The 13656-nt window shown below is 48.4% G+C and overlaps 3 protein-coding genes and 1 long non-coding RNA gene across 13 annotated transcripts in view; 3 read left to right on the top strand and 1 right to left on the bottom strand.

Annotated features, from left to right (window-relative positions):
* The first annotated feature begins 106 nt into the window (after positions 1-106).
* Positions 107-1767, top strand: LOC127353626 (protein PET117 homolog, mitochondrial). Of its 5 annotated transcripts, none has more exons than XM_051383033.1 (4): positions 107-480; positions 996-1124; positions 1344-1522; positions 1648-1767. In XM_051383033.1, exons 1-4 carry the CDS (start codon positions 385-387, stop codon positions 1658-1660), a joined length of 417 nt encoding a protein of 138 aa, XP_051238993.1. In that variant the 5' UTR covers positions 107-384; the 3' UTR covers positions 1661-1767. The 5 variants fall into 5 exon arrangements, with proteins under 5 accessions (XP_051238993.1, XP_051238994.1, XP_051238995.1 ...); XM_051383034.1 differs by having other exon boundaries at positions 130-480; positions 1434-1522; XM_051383035.1 differs by lacking the exons at positions 1344-1522; positions 1648-1767 and adding an exon at positions 1214-1294 and having other exon boundaries at positions 136-480.
* kat14 (lysine acetyltransferase 14) lies at positions 1670-9655 on the top strand. The gene is made up of 10 exons (XM_051383021.1): positions 1670-1928; positions 4799-4920; positions 5168-5289; positions 5606-5778; positions 5863-6297; positions 6381-6973; positions 7848-7978; positions 8197-8372; positions 8453-8643; positions 8725-9655. The coding sequence occupies exons 1-10, from the start codon at positions 1670-1672 to the stop codon at positions 8896-8898; spliced, it is 2376 nt and encodes a 791-aa protein (XP_051238981.1). The 3' UTR covers positions 8899-9655.
* A 31-nt stretch (positions 9656-9686) lies between these two features.
* The window catches only part of dzank1 (double zinc ribbon and ankyrin repeat domains 1), a 10614-nt gene continuing 6644 nt past the window's right edge, over positions 9687-13656 (bottom strand). For 5 of the 6 annotated variants that reach the window (XM_051383022.1, XM_051383025.1, XM_051383027.1 and 2 more), the window contains 9 exons: positions 13064-13186; positions 12108-12480; positions 11933-12036; positions 11522-11696; positions 10858-10919; positions 10708-10785; positions 10490-10617; positions 10101-10175; positions 9687-10016 (listed from right to left, as the gene is read on the bottom strand). In XM_051383022.1, the coding sequence (XP_051238982.1) occupies positions 9854-10016; positions 10101-10175; positions 10490-10617; positions 10708-10785; positions 10858-10919; positions 11522-11696; positions 11933-12036; positions 12108-12480; positions 13064-13186 (1281 nt within the window). In that variant the 3' untranslated portion in view covers positions 9687-9853. The remainder of the gene's footprint in view (positions 10017-10100; positions 10176-10489; positions 10618-10707; positions 10786-10857; positions 10920-11521; positions 11697-11932; positions 12037-12107; positions 12481-13063; positions 13187-13656) is intronic. The other variant, XM_051383023.1, reaches the window with a different exon arrangement.
* Positions 12626-13431, top strand: LOC127353627 (uncharacterized). Its single transcript, XR_007881335.1, has 2 exons — positions 12626-12914; positions 12955-13431. It is a non-coding gene; the product is annotated as an uncharacterized LOC127353627 (long non-coding RNA).

Below are 13656 nucleotides of genomic sequence, written 5' to 3'. Positions count from 1 at the left end.
TTTAAAACTACAGCTTTTACAAACTGATTTTACATCCTAAATATTATTTATTTTTAGTGTTTTAGGAATATATATATGTATTTATTTTATTTATTTTTGCCTCATTATCTGTAAATATTTGGTTTGATTGACAGATTTTAATATTAATCTGTCAATCATTGTTTTATTCTTGTTTTTGATATTATGGGATGTAATGACTGAAGCTTATTAAATGTCCTGTAATGCGAGCTGCAGTTCTGGGTCTCACTGGAAGGGGGCGCTGTTACACCGGAAACGGCTGAATGTCAACGAAGAAGAAGCAGAAACCGCAGCGGCAGAAGAAGAAGAAGAAGAAGCGGCTAACAGCAGTTAGCAGCTGGCTAACAGGAGGCTAAAGCTAACGGGATGTCTGCGACCTCCAAGGTGGTTCTGGGAGTTTCTGTAGTTCTGACTCTGAGCACCGTGACCGGGGTCCACCTCAAACAGACCTGGGACCGACAGGTGAACCGAGCCGAGCCGAGCCGAACTACCTGAGCTAACAGTGAGCTAACAGTGAGCTAACAGTGAGCTAACAGTGAGCTAACAGCTAGCCGTTAGCAGTGGAGGAGTCACAGGAAGTTAACGGACCGTTTTATGCATTCAAATTAAAAGCTGTCGGTGTTTAACGGACGGAAATATTTGAACGTTATAAATATATTAATATATTTATATATTTATATATTTATATGTTTAAATAGAAACACAGTTTGCTCAGTTTGTGCTATGCTAACAGCAGCAGCTAGCACGGACTTCCGCTTCAGTTTTCAAAATAAAGGCATCAGACAACCAGCTGCTGACAGTTTATAGTGAAAGAAAACGTTATTAATGTTTATCCGACCAATTCAGACATTATATTAATAAAACATTAATATCATATTATTAGGTTATCTTAAAGAACATCAGCTCATATATTAGTGTTGTTATTGTTGTTGTTGTTGTTGTTGTTGTTGTTTATTAAATGTGTGTGTCTCCTCCAGCGTCTCCACGAAGGCGTGGTCAGAGATCTGGAGCGGCTGGAGAGGAAGAAGGAGAATCTGAGGCTGCTGGAGGAGCAGCAGAGTCTGACCCGACAGCTGGAGGAGGAGAGACTGCGCAGAGCGACACAGGCCCCCCCGCAGGAGCACTGAGACACAGCGCCCCCCCCGCAGGAGCACTGAGACACAGCGCCCCCCCCCGCAGGAGCACTGAGACACAGCCCCCCCCCCGCAGGAGCACTGAGACACAGCCCCCCCCGCAGGAGCACTGAGACACAGCGCCCCCCCCCGCAGGAGCACTGAGACACACCCCCCCGCCCCACCCCCCCCCGCAGGAGCACTGAGACACAGCGCCCCCCCCGCAGGAGCACTGAGACACAGCCCCCCCCCAGCAGGAGCACTGAGACACAGCCCCCCCCCCGCAGGAGCACTGAGACACAGCGCCCCCCGCAGGAGCACTGCGGTATCGCCGACGGCGCGTACGTGTCTGTGCACCGATCCGACAGCACGGTATCGCAGCTAACTTTAAGGTCCAGTGTGTAACTTTTAGGGTCACTCTCAGTCTCCACACTCCAGAGACACAAACACTCATTCTACCTTCAGATGAATTAATAACTTCATTCAAACTCAGTGACTCTGCTGTTTACCTGTACAGGTGCAGTGGCTGAGGCCCAGCGATGGACAGCAGCAGTGAGCAGCTGGGAGGAGGCGAGGACGAGGCGACCTGCACGTCAGCCTCTGAGGGTCTGGAGGAGGGGGAGGTGGAGGGGGAGACCCTGCTGATCGTGGAGTCGGAGGATCAGGGTTCGGTGGATCTGTCACACGACCAGAGCGGAGACTCTCTGACCAGCGACGTGGGCGAGGAGGCTGACGGAGGCTGGGCCTGCGAGGACATGTCCTTCTACTGCGACCGCTGCCACAAGTGGGTCCCTGCAGGTGAGACAGCCAATCACAACGCTCGGTTTCTGCTTCAGGGGGTGGCTAACGTTGTCGTTCATCTGGAGTCATTAATAATGATTAATTATATACAAATATTTTATAGGTTAAAAACAGCCACACAGAGAGCAACCATTTATAGCTGATAATGATCCTGATCACCAATCAATACTCCCATTATTAAAGCATCAATCAACCTGATCAGCCTTCAGCAGTTAGCTAGTGTCTCTGTAGTGGAGACTAAACGTTAACAATGATCCATATCAGCAGTTTGAATCCAACTAAAAGCTCCCTGCACCAAACTCCCTTTAAGAAATATCACATTTTAACAATTCCTAACGTGTTCGTAACAACACGTAACTCTAGAAACACGAGCTAAAGGCCGTCATATGTCCACAGTCTGACTGTCAATACAGGATCAATATCATCCATAAAGATACAGTGTATACTGATCAATATCATCCATAAAGATACAGTGTATACTGATCAATATCATCCATAAAGATACAGTGTATACTGATCAATAATCCATACAGATACAGTGTATACTGATCAATATCATCCATAAAGATACAGTGTATACTGATCAATAATCCATACAGATACAGTGTATACTGATCAATATCATCCATAAGATACAGTGTATACTGATCAATATAATTAATTCAATTCAATTCAATTCAATTTTATTTGTATAGCGCCAATTCATAACAGAAGTTATCTCAGGACACTTTTCAAATAGAGCAGGTCTAGACTGAACTCTTTATAACATTATTACAGAGACCCAACAGTACCACCATGAGCAAGACCTTGGAGACAAGGGCAAGGAAAAACTGCCTGTTAAAAGGCAGAAACCTAGGACAGATCCTCCGGCTCTAGGTGGGTGGTCGTCTGTCTCGACCAGTTGGGGTGAGAGAGAGAGAGAGAGAGAGAGAGCGACAGACAGACAGACAGGTGCACAGCAACAACAGTATTGGCAATGGCAGTCAAGCAGGACCATGGCAGGAGGCTCCACCAGGATCCATGAGAACCTGCGAGACGAGAAAGCACAAGAACTCCGGGGAAGAAGTGGAGTTAGTAACATGCATTAATGGGACATGAATGAGTGCAGAAAGAGAGAGGAAGGGAGGAGCTCAGTGCACCATGGGAAATCCCCGATAGTCTAGGCCTATAGCAGCATAACTAATGGATGGTTCAGGACTCACCTGATCCAGCCCTAACTATAAGCTTTATCAAAGAGGAATGTCTTAAGCCTACTCTTGTATGTGGTGAGGGTGTCTGCCTCCCGAACCACAACTGGAAGCTGGTTCCACAGGAGAGGAGCTTGGTAACTGAAGGCTCTGGCTCCTGTTCTACTTTTAGAGACTATAGGAACCACAAGTAGCCCAGCATTCAGAGAACGTAGTGTTCTAGTGGGGTAATAGGGTACTATGAGCTCTTTAAGATATGAAGGGGCCTGACCATGAAGAGCTTTATAGGTGAGGAGGAGGATTTTAAATTCAATTCTACATTTTACAGGGAGCCAATGCAAAGAAGCTAGTACAGGAGAGATGTGATCTCTTTTTCTAGTTCCTGTCAGTACTCGTGCTGCAGCGTTCTGAATTAATTGGAGCGTTTTAATGGACTTATTGGGGCAACCTGATAATAAAGAGTTGCAGTAATCCAGCCTTGAAGTAACAAATGCATGGATTAGTTTTTCTGCATCTGTCTGTGATAGTATGTGTCTAATTTTTGTAATATTACGTAAATGAAAGAAGGCAGTCCTAGAGGTCTGCTTTATGTGGGAGTTAAACGACAAATCCTGATCAAAGATAACTCCAAGATTCCTGACAGTGGTGCTAGAGGCCAAGTTAATGCCATCTAGAGTGACTATATCTTTAGACAATGAGTCTCTAAGGTTTTTGGGGCCAAGAACAAGAATTTCGTTTTTTTCTGAGTTTAACATCAGAAAATTGCAGGTCATCCAGGATTTTATGTCCTTAAGACATGTTTGTAATTTAGATAATTGATTAATTTCATTGGGTTTGATTGATAGATATAACTGCGTATCATCTGCATAACAGTGAAAGTTAATGGAGTGATTCCTAATAATGTTGCCTAAAGGGAGCATATATAAAGTAAATAGTATTGGTCCAAGTACAGAACCTTGTGGAACTCCATGACTAACTGTAGTATTTATTGAAGATTCATCGTTAACGTGTACAAACTGAGAACGATCTGATAAGTATGACTTAAACCAGCTTAGTGCGGTTCCTTTAATGCCAATTTGATGCTCAAGTCTCTGTAAAAGAATATTATGGTCAATGGTGTCAAATGCAGCACTAAGATCTAATAATACAAGTACAGAGACAAGTCCATTGTCAGAAGCAGTCAGAAGGTCATTATTAAATTTAACCAGAGCTGTCTCGTGCTATGATGAACTCTAAATCCTGACTGAAAATCCTCAAATAAACTATTGTTATGTAGAAAGTCACACAACTCTTTGGCGACTACTTTCTCCAGAATCTTAGAGAGGAACGGGAGGTTAGAAATCGGTCTATAGTTGGCTAAAACCCCTGGGTCAAGAGTGGACTTTTTAAGAAGGGGTTTAATTACAGCTACTTTAAAGGACTGTGGTACATATCCTGATAATAAAGAAAGATTAATCATATCCAGTAAAGAAGTGCCAATTAAGGGAACAACTTCTTTAAGCAGCCTAGTTGGGATCGGGTCTAACAGACAGGTTGATGGCTTCGATGAAGAAATGATTGAAGTTAACTGATGAAGATCGATAGCAGAAAATTGTGAGATAAAACATCCTATATGATGGAGCCGTTACCATAGTAACTGCTGTGTGTTTCCATGGTGACCCTTCTGTCTTTGTGTACCAGCTCAGCTTCATGGTGAACAACCCAGCTACCTGAAAGGAGACAACTTCTTTAAGTTTGTGTGCTGCGACTGTTCAGAGGACGACAAGGAGAGCTTCGAGAGGATGAGACTCACCTGGCAACAGGTACACAGACAGACAGACAGACAGACACACAGACAGACAGACACACAGACAGACAGACACACAGACAGACAGACAGACAGACAGACAGACACACAGACAGACACACAGACAGACACACAGACACACAGACAGACAGACAGACAGACAGACAGACACACAGACAGACAGACAGACACACAGACAGACAGACAGACACACACACACACAGACACACAGACACACAGACAGCTTCTCTCCTGTGTACCAGGTGGTGATGTTGGCCATGTACAACCTGTCTCTGGAGGGAACGGGTCGCCAGGGTTACTTCAGGTGGAAAGAGGATATCTGCGCTTTCATTGGCCGACACTGGAACTTCCTCCTAGGAACCAGGTGACTGTTCTACTTCCTGTCACTGTATCAGCTGACTGATTATAATGTGTGAAACATCGTCAGTTAAATTATCCGGGGTTATTTTAATGTCCGGGCTCTTATTGTGGTAGTGTTCTTTATCAGTAACACTGCTAATAATAACAACAATAACAATAATATTAATAATAATCATAATATTATTAATATTAGACTGAACATCATTAATCATCAACGTCCCGATCTGAACTCATCGATCGGTATCGGCCATGTTGAGCGTTATTGATCCGATCCCTCACACTCGTTGACTTCCTGTTGCCTGACCTGCGTCTCTGTGCAGGAAGAAGACGTCGACGTGGTGGAGCACGGTGGCGGGCTGTCTGTCCGTCGGCAGTCCCACCTTCTTCCGCTCGGGAGCGCAGGAGTTCGGCGAGCCCGGCTGGTGGAAGCTGGTCCAGAACCGACCTCCGACTCTGAGACCTGAGGTGGACAAATCCACTACCAAGACTAAAGGTAACCTCCACCTGGATCCACCAGGAGCCCTCAGAGGCGTCAGGTGACCTCTGCAAGTAAAGCTGATGTTTTGTTCACCCGCAGCCACCAAGCCCGCCGTGGACCCGATCATCACCGTGGAGGGTCTGAGGAAGCGTGGCGCCAGGAACCCGGTGGAGAACGCCATGCAGCTGAAGGAAAAACGCTCCCGCACACAGGAGGCCAAAGACATCCGGCGGGCTCAGAAGGAGGCGGTGGGAGGCTACACCGATCGCAGTGCCTCCTCCACGCCGGTCAAACTGGGCGGAGGCCGCGGGGGCAGCACTGGACGCCGGCCCGACCTCGTCCTGGAGAAAGGGGAGGTCATAGACTTCTCCTCCCTCAGCTCTTCAGACCGAACACCGCTCACCAGCCCGTCACCGTCACCTTCACCTGACTTCTCCGCCCCGGGAACGCCAGCTTCTCATTCAGCGACACCCAGCCTGCTGTCAGAGGCGGACCTCATCCCTGACGCCATGCCGCCGCAGGCGCTGTTCCACGGTGAGTTACCGACCCTCAGATATTAACGTTCCTCTAATGAACTGTGAGTAGTTTAATCACTCGCTGTGTTGATGGACCTGCAGACGATGAGGAGATGGAGACGGAGGGAATGATTGACCCCGGGATGGAGTACATCCCTCCTCCCAGCGCCAACCTGGCCGCCCGCAAGAAGCTCCACATAGCCCCCCCTCACATTAAACGTGAGGCAGTGAGCGAGGACGATGAAGGCCGCGACCGCGAAGACGACTTTGAAGAGCCAGTTGGACGAGGTGAAGGTCCGTCTCTCTCCACTGGGGGGTGTGTTGGTGCCGGAGGACCCGAGCGGAGGAGGATAACTCATCCTGAGAAAGCCGGCGGTGCCGGCGGCGTCTCCCAGACTCCTCGCTTCGCCCTGCTCAGTCTGTACGAGGAGAGGATGCTGCTGCGACGGCTGGACGCCTGCCCGCTGGCCTTGGCCGTCACTCCGCAGGCCAAACGCCTCCACAGGAAACTGTTGGTCCGCCAGGCCAAGAGGCAGAGAGGGCTCCCGCTGTTGGACATTGACCGGGCCGTCAGCGCCACCCTCAGCCTGGTGGGAGGGATCTACGGCGCCCAGGAGGGCGGGACACTGCGAGGGGGAATCATAGGCAAATACTGCACCAACAGCCAGGAGCTGCGTATCCTCGATCGCTTCCAGGTAACAGTCTGATGGGGCGATCCATTTGTCTCGTAAACCCCCCGCCCGAGTTGGAAAGTGTAAATCTCACAGCTATCTCGCAACATTTCACCGACACACCCCCCCCTTTTGGTCGTAATTTCAGCCGTCCCACTCGGGGCTCCTCAGAGTGCACCGAGCTGAACGGGGGGGGGCACGTATGACTCGCAAAACAAAGATGGCTGCGCCCATATTGAGATGTATTTTCTTTGTATTTGTGCTACGTTGGTCGTTTTAATGTCGACTTTAAATTCTCCTACACACTGTTTACATTGCTGCTTTAGTCCGGTCACCAGTTTATGCATTGCACCGTGTTACTGTGAGTTCAACACAATGTAAAGCTAAGTAGGCTAATGTAGCTAACAATAACACTAGCCTGCCCCGGGTGGCCCCTGGAGGCCCCTGGTGGCCCCTGGAGGCCCCTGGTGGCTCCTGGTGGCCCCTGGAGGCCCCTGGTGGCCCCGGTGGCCCCTGGTGGCTCCTGGAGGCCCCTGGTGGCTCCTGGTGGCTCCTGGTGGCCCCTGGAGGCTCCTGGTGGCCCCTGGTGGCCCCTGGAGGCCCCTGGAGGCCCCTGGTGGCTCCTGGTGGCCCCTGGTGGCCCCTGCTGCACTGGTGGCGTCCATGTTCTTTCTGACTCGTAACGCCCAAAGACAACTGGAACGCTATCAGTGGTACAAGCCGGGTAATTACGTCATGTTCTCACGTCAGAGCAACTCGGGCTCCGAGTTCACGAGACAAATGGATCGCACCATGTTGCCCCCCCGGGCCATTGTTCTGCTCTTATAGTCGTATACGGGTCAACGCAGTGGTACCAGGTCAGACAGAACCACTGATGATGTAATGTGTTTGTGTACAGACCAACCTCTCTAACAGGCGGGTCCAACAGCACTCGGTCTCCTTCTGGCATCGTCTCATGGGGGCAGAGGGCAGTTTGGACCGGAGCATCAAGAGTCCGTACACGTCCCGACTCCTGAAACCCTACATCAGGTAAAGCGGGTCCTCAGACCTTCCCTCAGGAAGAGCAGGTTCCCTTCCTCTGGACATTATTATTAGTAATATTAGTAATAATAGTATTATTAGTATTAGCAGTATTAATATTATTAGTATTATTAGTAGTAGTAGTAATATTAATATTATTAAAATTATTAATATTAGTATTTCTGTGTGTGTGTGTGTGTGTGTGTGTGTGTGTGTGTGTTGTTCAGGAGGGATTATGAGAGTCGTCCGGTGAAGTTGAGGTTGTTGGCAGAGATCCGGTCGTACCCTCACAGGAAGAACCCCGACTGGGTCCCTGAACCCAACGCCCCCATTGATTACTGCTACGTCCGTCCCAACCACATCCGATCAGTGAACGCCATGTGTCACGACAGCTTTTGGCCAGGTAGCACAGACTCCTTCCAAAGACCCATCCTACCCTGAATCTGTGGGTCCAGACCCAGCATGTGTTCTGTTCCCCTCCAGGTGTGGACCTGTCCGAGTGTCTCCAGTACCCGGACTTCAGCGTGGTCGTCCTCTATAAGAAAGTCGTAGTCGGCTTTGGTTTCATGGTTCCGGACGTGAAGTACAACGAGGCCTACATCTCCTTCCTGCTGGTCCATCCTGAGTGGAGGAGAGCCGGCATCGGTACCTTCATGATCTACCATCTGATCCAGGTGAGCCTCCAGAGGTCCGACAGTACTCGAGGTTTGCAGTGAATGAGTAACAGATGTTGAGTAACAGATGTTGTGTTTCAGACGTGTATGGGGAAAGACGTGACGCTACACGTGTCGGCCAGTAATCCCGCCATGCTGCTGTATCAGAAGTTCGGGTTCAAAGCGGAGGAATACATCCTGGACTTCTACGATAAATATTATCCTGTAGACAGCAGCGAGTGCCGCCACGCCTTCTTCCTCCGACTCAGGCGCTGAGTCTGCAGCACGGTGCCTTGCTCCAGGGCACCTGGACAAAAAAGCTGCTGCAGACAGACAGACAGACGCTGTCTGTCTGAATGTTTCCACAGCGAGAAAACGACAGGTTGTTTCCTGTTTATCAACTGAACACAAAGAAACTTTAAAATCATCCAACTGTTGATTTTATCCTACGAACTTATAAATGGAAATTAAAATACGTTTGTGACTCATTTCTGTGTGAGTGTGAGTGTGCGTGAGTGTGCGAGTGTTAGGGCTGGGCGATATAGCTTAAAAATAAAATCTCTGACCTATGGGAGCCCAAAGGGAGCGCCGGTGTTGTGGAAGTTCAAGAGAAAACCGATTTTAACTAAAATTGTGTTTAACTACTAATTCGAATTAATCAATAAAATCAATATATCGCCCAGCCCTAGTGTGTGTGTGTGTGTGTGTGTGAGTGAGTGTGTGTTTGTGAGTGTGTACGTACAGAAACAGTTTAATATCTATAGAGCAGGTCTAGACCGAACTCCTTATGACATTATTTACAGAGACCCAACAGTACTACCATGATTAAGACCTTGGAGACAGCAGCAAGGAAATACTGCCGTTAAGAGGCAGAAACGTATTGATTAACGAGGTTCCGTGTATGAAGTTGTATTTTCGGTCTCTTTTAAATGTGTTTGGGGAGGTTGAGTATTGATTATTGATCTGTAACAGTTGTCCACTGTTCTCTGTAATAATATGAAACAACAACAAATAAACTAGAAAACAAACGTGATGAGTGTGTTTGGCTGATGAAGACCATTAGATGAAGCTGAACGCCAGTTTATTTAGTCACATGAGGTCAACAGTCTTACAGGAAATTATTAATTTAAATAAATCATGTTTATTTATTTAGTAACAAAGAATCAAGCCGCTGCTTTATGATCAGTTTCCGATCAATGAGTCGGTACTTCCTGTGTTACAGAGCATCCAGTCAGAACACGTCCAGGTTCAGTTTGGGTTTTCCCAGTTTTCCCAGTAAGTCCAGTCCTGTCTGAGCAGCCAGGAGAGACGCCATGTCGTTGCAGCCGGAGTTCACCGCCAAGTCGTACGCCGTCAGACCGCCGGCGTTCCTCCGCCGCACGCCGGCCTTCAGGCTGAAAGTACAAAAGTACATGTCATAGTGACATCAGGAGGTATTTTTGTGTGTGTGTGTATGTGTTGGTACAAGAGTGTCGTACCTGAGCAGGACTCTAGCGGACTGCAGACCTTCAGAGCCCAAAACTGCAGCTTCATGCAGAGCAGAGTTCTTCATCCTGAGGAGGAGTTCACCTTCATCATGTTAAACCATAATAATGTATATTATATTGTATTACATTATATTATATTATATTTCATTATATTATATTATATCTCCCTGGAGTTTAATATCTTATATATCTCATGTGCAAACAGGTGACCGTTGTCATGGTAACAGTGATCAGGTGACAACCTGAGTTTGTAGAAACTGATCCTGTTAAAATAAGAACAAATATTAAAGGTGCGGTCTGTAATTTCTGCCACTAGAGGGTCTCTCACATCCAAACAGACAGAACCTTCTCGTTATAATCTCGTTATGATCTTGTCTTACTGTCCAGACTCCTGGTCCACGTCGGCTCCACGCTGCACTAAAACAGGAAGTACATCATGGTGCCCGTTCACCACGGCGACCGCCAGTGCGTGTCTGCCATCGCTGCCGCAGCAAGAAGGGTCCGCCCCCTGGTGGTTGACGAGGAAACAAACAGATTGATCAGCGTTAGCTACGTCAGGATCCAGACGAGGCAGCTGATTGGCTCCAGAGGTTGGTACCTGATCCAAGAGCTGCTGGACGATGCTGATCTCACCCTGACCTGGACCGAGCTCCTTCAGCAGCTGAACGTCCTTCACCTGGAACCAGGAGGACCAATCAGACAGCAGCAGAACAGTGAACTACACTTTATGATCAGGTTCAGTCCCTACCGGAGGTTTGGGTGTTGGGTTTGGTTTGGGAGGTTTCATCACACCTGTGGACTGATGACTTCCTGTCAGACAAATAATACATCATCAATAAACTGTGGGAACTTATGAGTGGCCTTTAAAGAAATGCTGGCACTGAGAAGGTTTGTTAAAGGTCCAGTGGTGCAGATGCATATATAGATGTGACTATATGTGTAGCTAGTAAGCTAGCATTTTCCTGACATGAGCTCACCAAAATTAAACCTAAATCTAAGATAAATTTAGTTAAAAGTGGGCAGAGGTCACATACACTGAGCAGAGGTCACATACACAGGGCAGAGGTCACATACACAGGGCAGAGGTCACATACACTGAGCAGAGGTCACATACACAGGGCAGAGGTCACATACACAGGGCAGAGGTCACATACACAGAGCAGAGGTCACATACACTGAGCAGAGGTCACATACACAGGGCAGAGGTCACATACACAGAGCAGAGGTCACATACACTGAGCAGAGGTCACATACACAGAGCAGAGGTCACATACACTGAGCAGAGGTCACATACACAGGGCAGAGGTCACATACACAGGGCAGAGGTATAGAATAAACTTACATCAGTACTTTTCGTTGACATTTTTTTGACATGTAATCGGATTACATTTTTAAAGTAACCTGACTCTTACTGAGACCGCTGCTGTCGGCGGATCGCTCTGTAACGCTGCTCAGAGTCTCAGTCCGACCTGCAGTCGGTCCAGCGCTGCCGCCTGCTGGCTCCTGTTTCTCTTCCCGCCCCGCCGACACGAAGCTGATGGTCACACTGACCTCGTAGCGATCTTCCTGAATCACAGCAGAAACCAGCTGAAGGAGAACGGGAATACAACACAGGAAGTGAACCACAGTACCGAATGCACCTGCTCAGGTGACATCATTCCGTAATGTTCCTAATGTTCACGTTAGCTGGGGAAGCTAACGTTAGCCAACTAACACACTCAGATAGCATTTAGCTAGTGATAAAGATAGCATGCAAGCTAGCTAACGTAAAACCAACTTGTTAATTAATCCCACAGGTGTTGTACAGGTGAGGAGTGGCGTACCCGGCCCAGGCGAGGCTCTCCCAGCAGAGCCCTGAAGGGGGCGTTGTTCTGAGCGTAACTCCTCAGGTGAGCACAGACGTGATCCAACTGCTTCCTCCAGAAACCTGAAGACAGACATGTATCAATATTATCAATATCAATATCAGAAGTGTCAGTAATGTCAGTAGTATCTGACCTCTGCCCGGGCTGACAGCGGTCAGTAGTGATTGGCGGTCTCTGGTCAACTGCTGTCTGCTGACTTCTAGCTCCTTCTGTTGCTCTTTCCTCTGCAGCTCAGTGGCTGATGGGTAATAGAGTCCAACAGTCTGCGTGTAGTTCTCTGCAGTGGGCGTGATCACCTCCACTTTAGGGGCGGAGTCAGAGGAGGGTGTGGTCTGCCAGGTGCAGCGTACCCGGTTGGCGGCCCCATTAGGTCCTGTGATGTCACGGTGCGATGTGGGCGGGGCCGGTGCTTCCAGGAAGACGCCGCAGGCTGCGCAGTGAAAGGCGTACGGGTGTCCACTCGCTCCGCATCGCCAACAAATCACACAGCTGACTGCGTGACCAGGCTGAAAATACACACATCACTACATTCCCCACAATGCTTCACTCTACAGAGAAGCCAAGCTCCATCAAAACACTACAGAAGAAGAACTGCAGATTGGTCATTAGCATGCTACCATTACTTTTAGAGCACACATTAGCCAATGTATAGTCACTCACATCACGTGCTAAGCTAACAATTACTGGCATGACGCTAATCGTTAGTTAGCTGGTTAGCTAGGTTAAGTATGTGACTAGGTTCTGCTAGTTTATGCTAAAAACACCTAGAGAGTCTTCTACCTGTAACCTACTGGTCAGAGGTCACATAAACTGGTCAGAGGTCACATAAACTGGGCAGAGGTCACATAAAGTGGGCAGAGGTCACATAAACTGGGCAGAGGTCACATAAACTGGTCAGAGGTCACATAAAGTGGGCAGAGGTCACATAAACTGGTCAGAGGTCACATAAACTGGGCAGAGGTCACATAAACTGGGCAGAGGTCACATAAACTGGTCAGAGGTCACATAAACTGGGCAGAGGTACCTGAGCTAGCGATACAGCAGCTCAACACAAATATTGATCAGGTGAATGTTCAGGTGTGTTTTCACCTTCGAGCCGCACCAGTCGCAGTATCTGGCATCACCGCGGTTCAAACGTTTACATCTGGAGCAGGACAACTTCCTGCCGTCCGCTGGCGGGACAGAGGGGGCGCTGTTCCCCACACACACCTTCTGAAGCAACACACACACACACACACACACCTTAATATACAGGGGTGTGTGTGTGTGTGTGTGTGTGTGTGTGTGTGTGTGTGTGTGTGTGTGTGTGTGTGTGTGTGTGTGTGTGTGTGTGTGTGTGTGTGTGTGTGTGTGTGTGTGTGTGTGTGTGTGTGTGTGTGTGTGTGTGTGTGGGTGTGTGTGTGTGTGTGTGTGTGTGTGTGTGTGTGTGTGTGTGTGTGTGTGTGTGTGTGTGTGTGTGTGTGTGTGTGTGTGTGTGTGTGTGTGTGTGTGTGTGTGTGTGTCTCTGTGTGTGTGTGTGTGTGTGTGTGTGTGTGTGTGTGGGTGTGTGTGTGTCTCTGTGTGTGTGTGTGTGTGTGCTGTGTGAGTGTGTCTCTCCGTGTGTGTGTGTGTGTGTTCTGTGTGAGTGTGTCTCTCCGTGTGTGTGTGTGTGTGTGTGTGTGTGTGTGTGTGTGTGTGTGTGT

Source organism: Dicentrarchus labrax, unplaced genomic scaffold (assembly GCF_905237075.1).
Source record: "Dicentrarchus labrax unplaced genomic scaffold, dlabrax2021, whole genome shotgun sequence".
Taxonomy (NCBI): Eukaryota; Metazoa; Chordata; class Actinopteri; family Moronidae; genus Dicentrarchus; species Dicentrarchus labrax.
This window is presented reverse-complemented; position numbering and strand designations above follow the sequence as displayed.

Bases quoted from the DNA above. Each gene is read 5' to 3' on its own strand.
- LOC127353626 (XM_051383033.1), top strand. From the start codon at position 385: ATGTCTGCGACCTCCAAGGTGGTTCTGGGAGTTTCTGTAGTTCTGACT. The intron at 481-995 runs GTGAACCGAGCC...TGTCTCCTCCAG, and splicing joins AACAGACCTGGGACCGACAG to CGTCTCCACGAAGGCGTGGT. The intron at 1,125-1,343 runs GCCCCCCCGCAG...ACTGAGACACAG, and splicing joins GACTGCGCAGAGCGACACAG to CGCCCCCCCCGCAGGAGCAC.
- kat14 (XM_051383021.1), top strand. From the start codon at position 1,670: ATGGACAGCAGCAGTGAGCAGCTGGGAGGAGGCGAGGACGAGGCGACC. The intron at 1,929-4,798 runs GTGAGACAGCCA...TTTGTGTACCAG, and splicing joins CCACAAGTGGGTCCCTGCAG to CTCAGCTTCATGGTGAACAA. The intron at 8,644-8,724 runs GTGAGCCTCCAG...GTTGTGTTTCAG, and splicing joins TGATCTACCATCTGATCCAG to ACGTGTATGGGGAAAGACGT.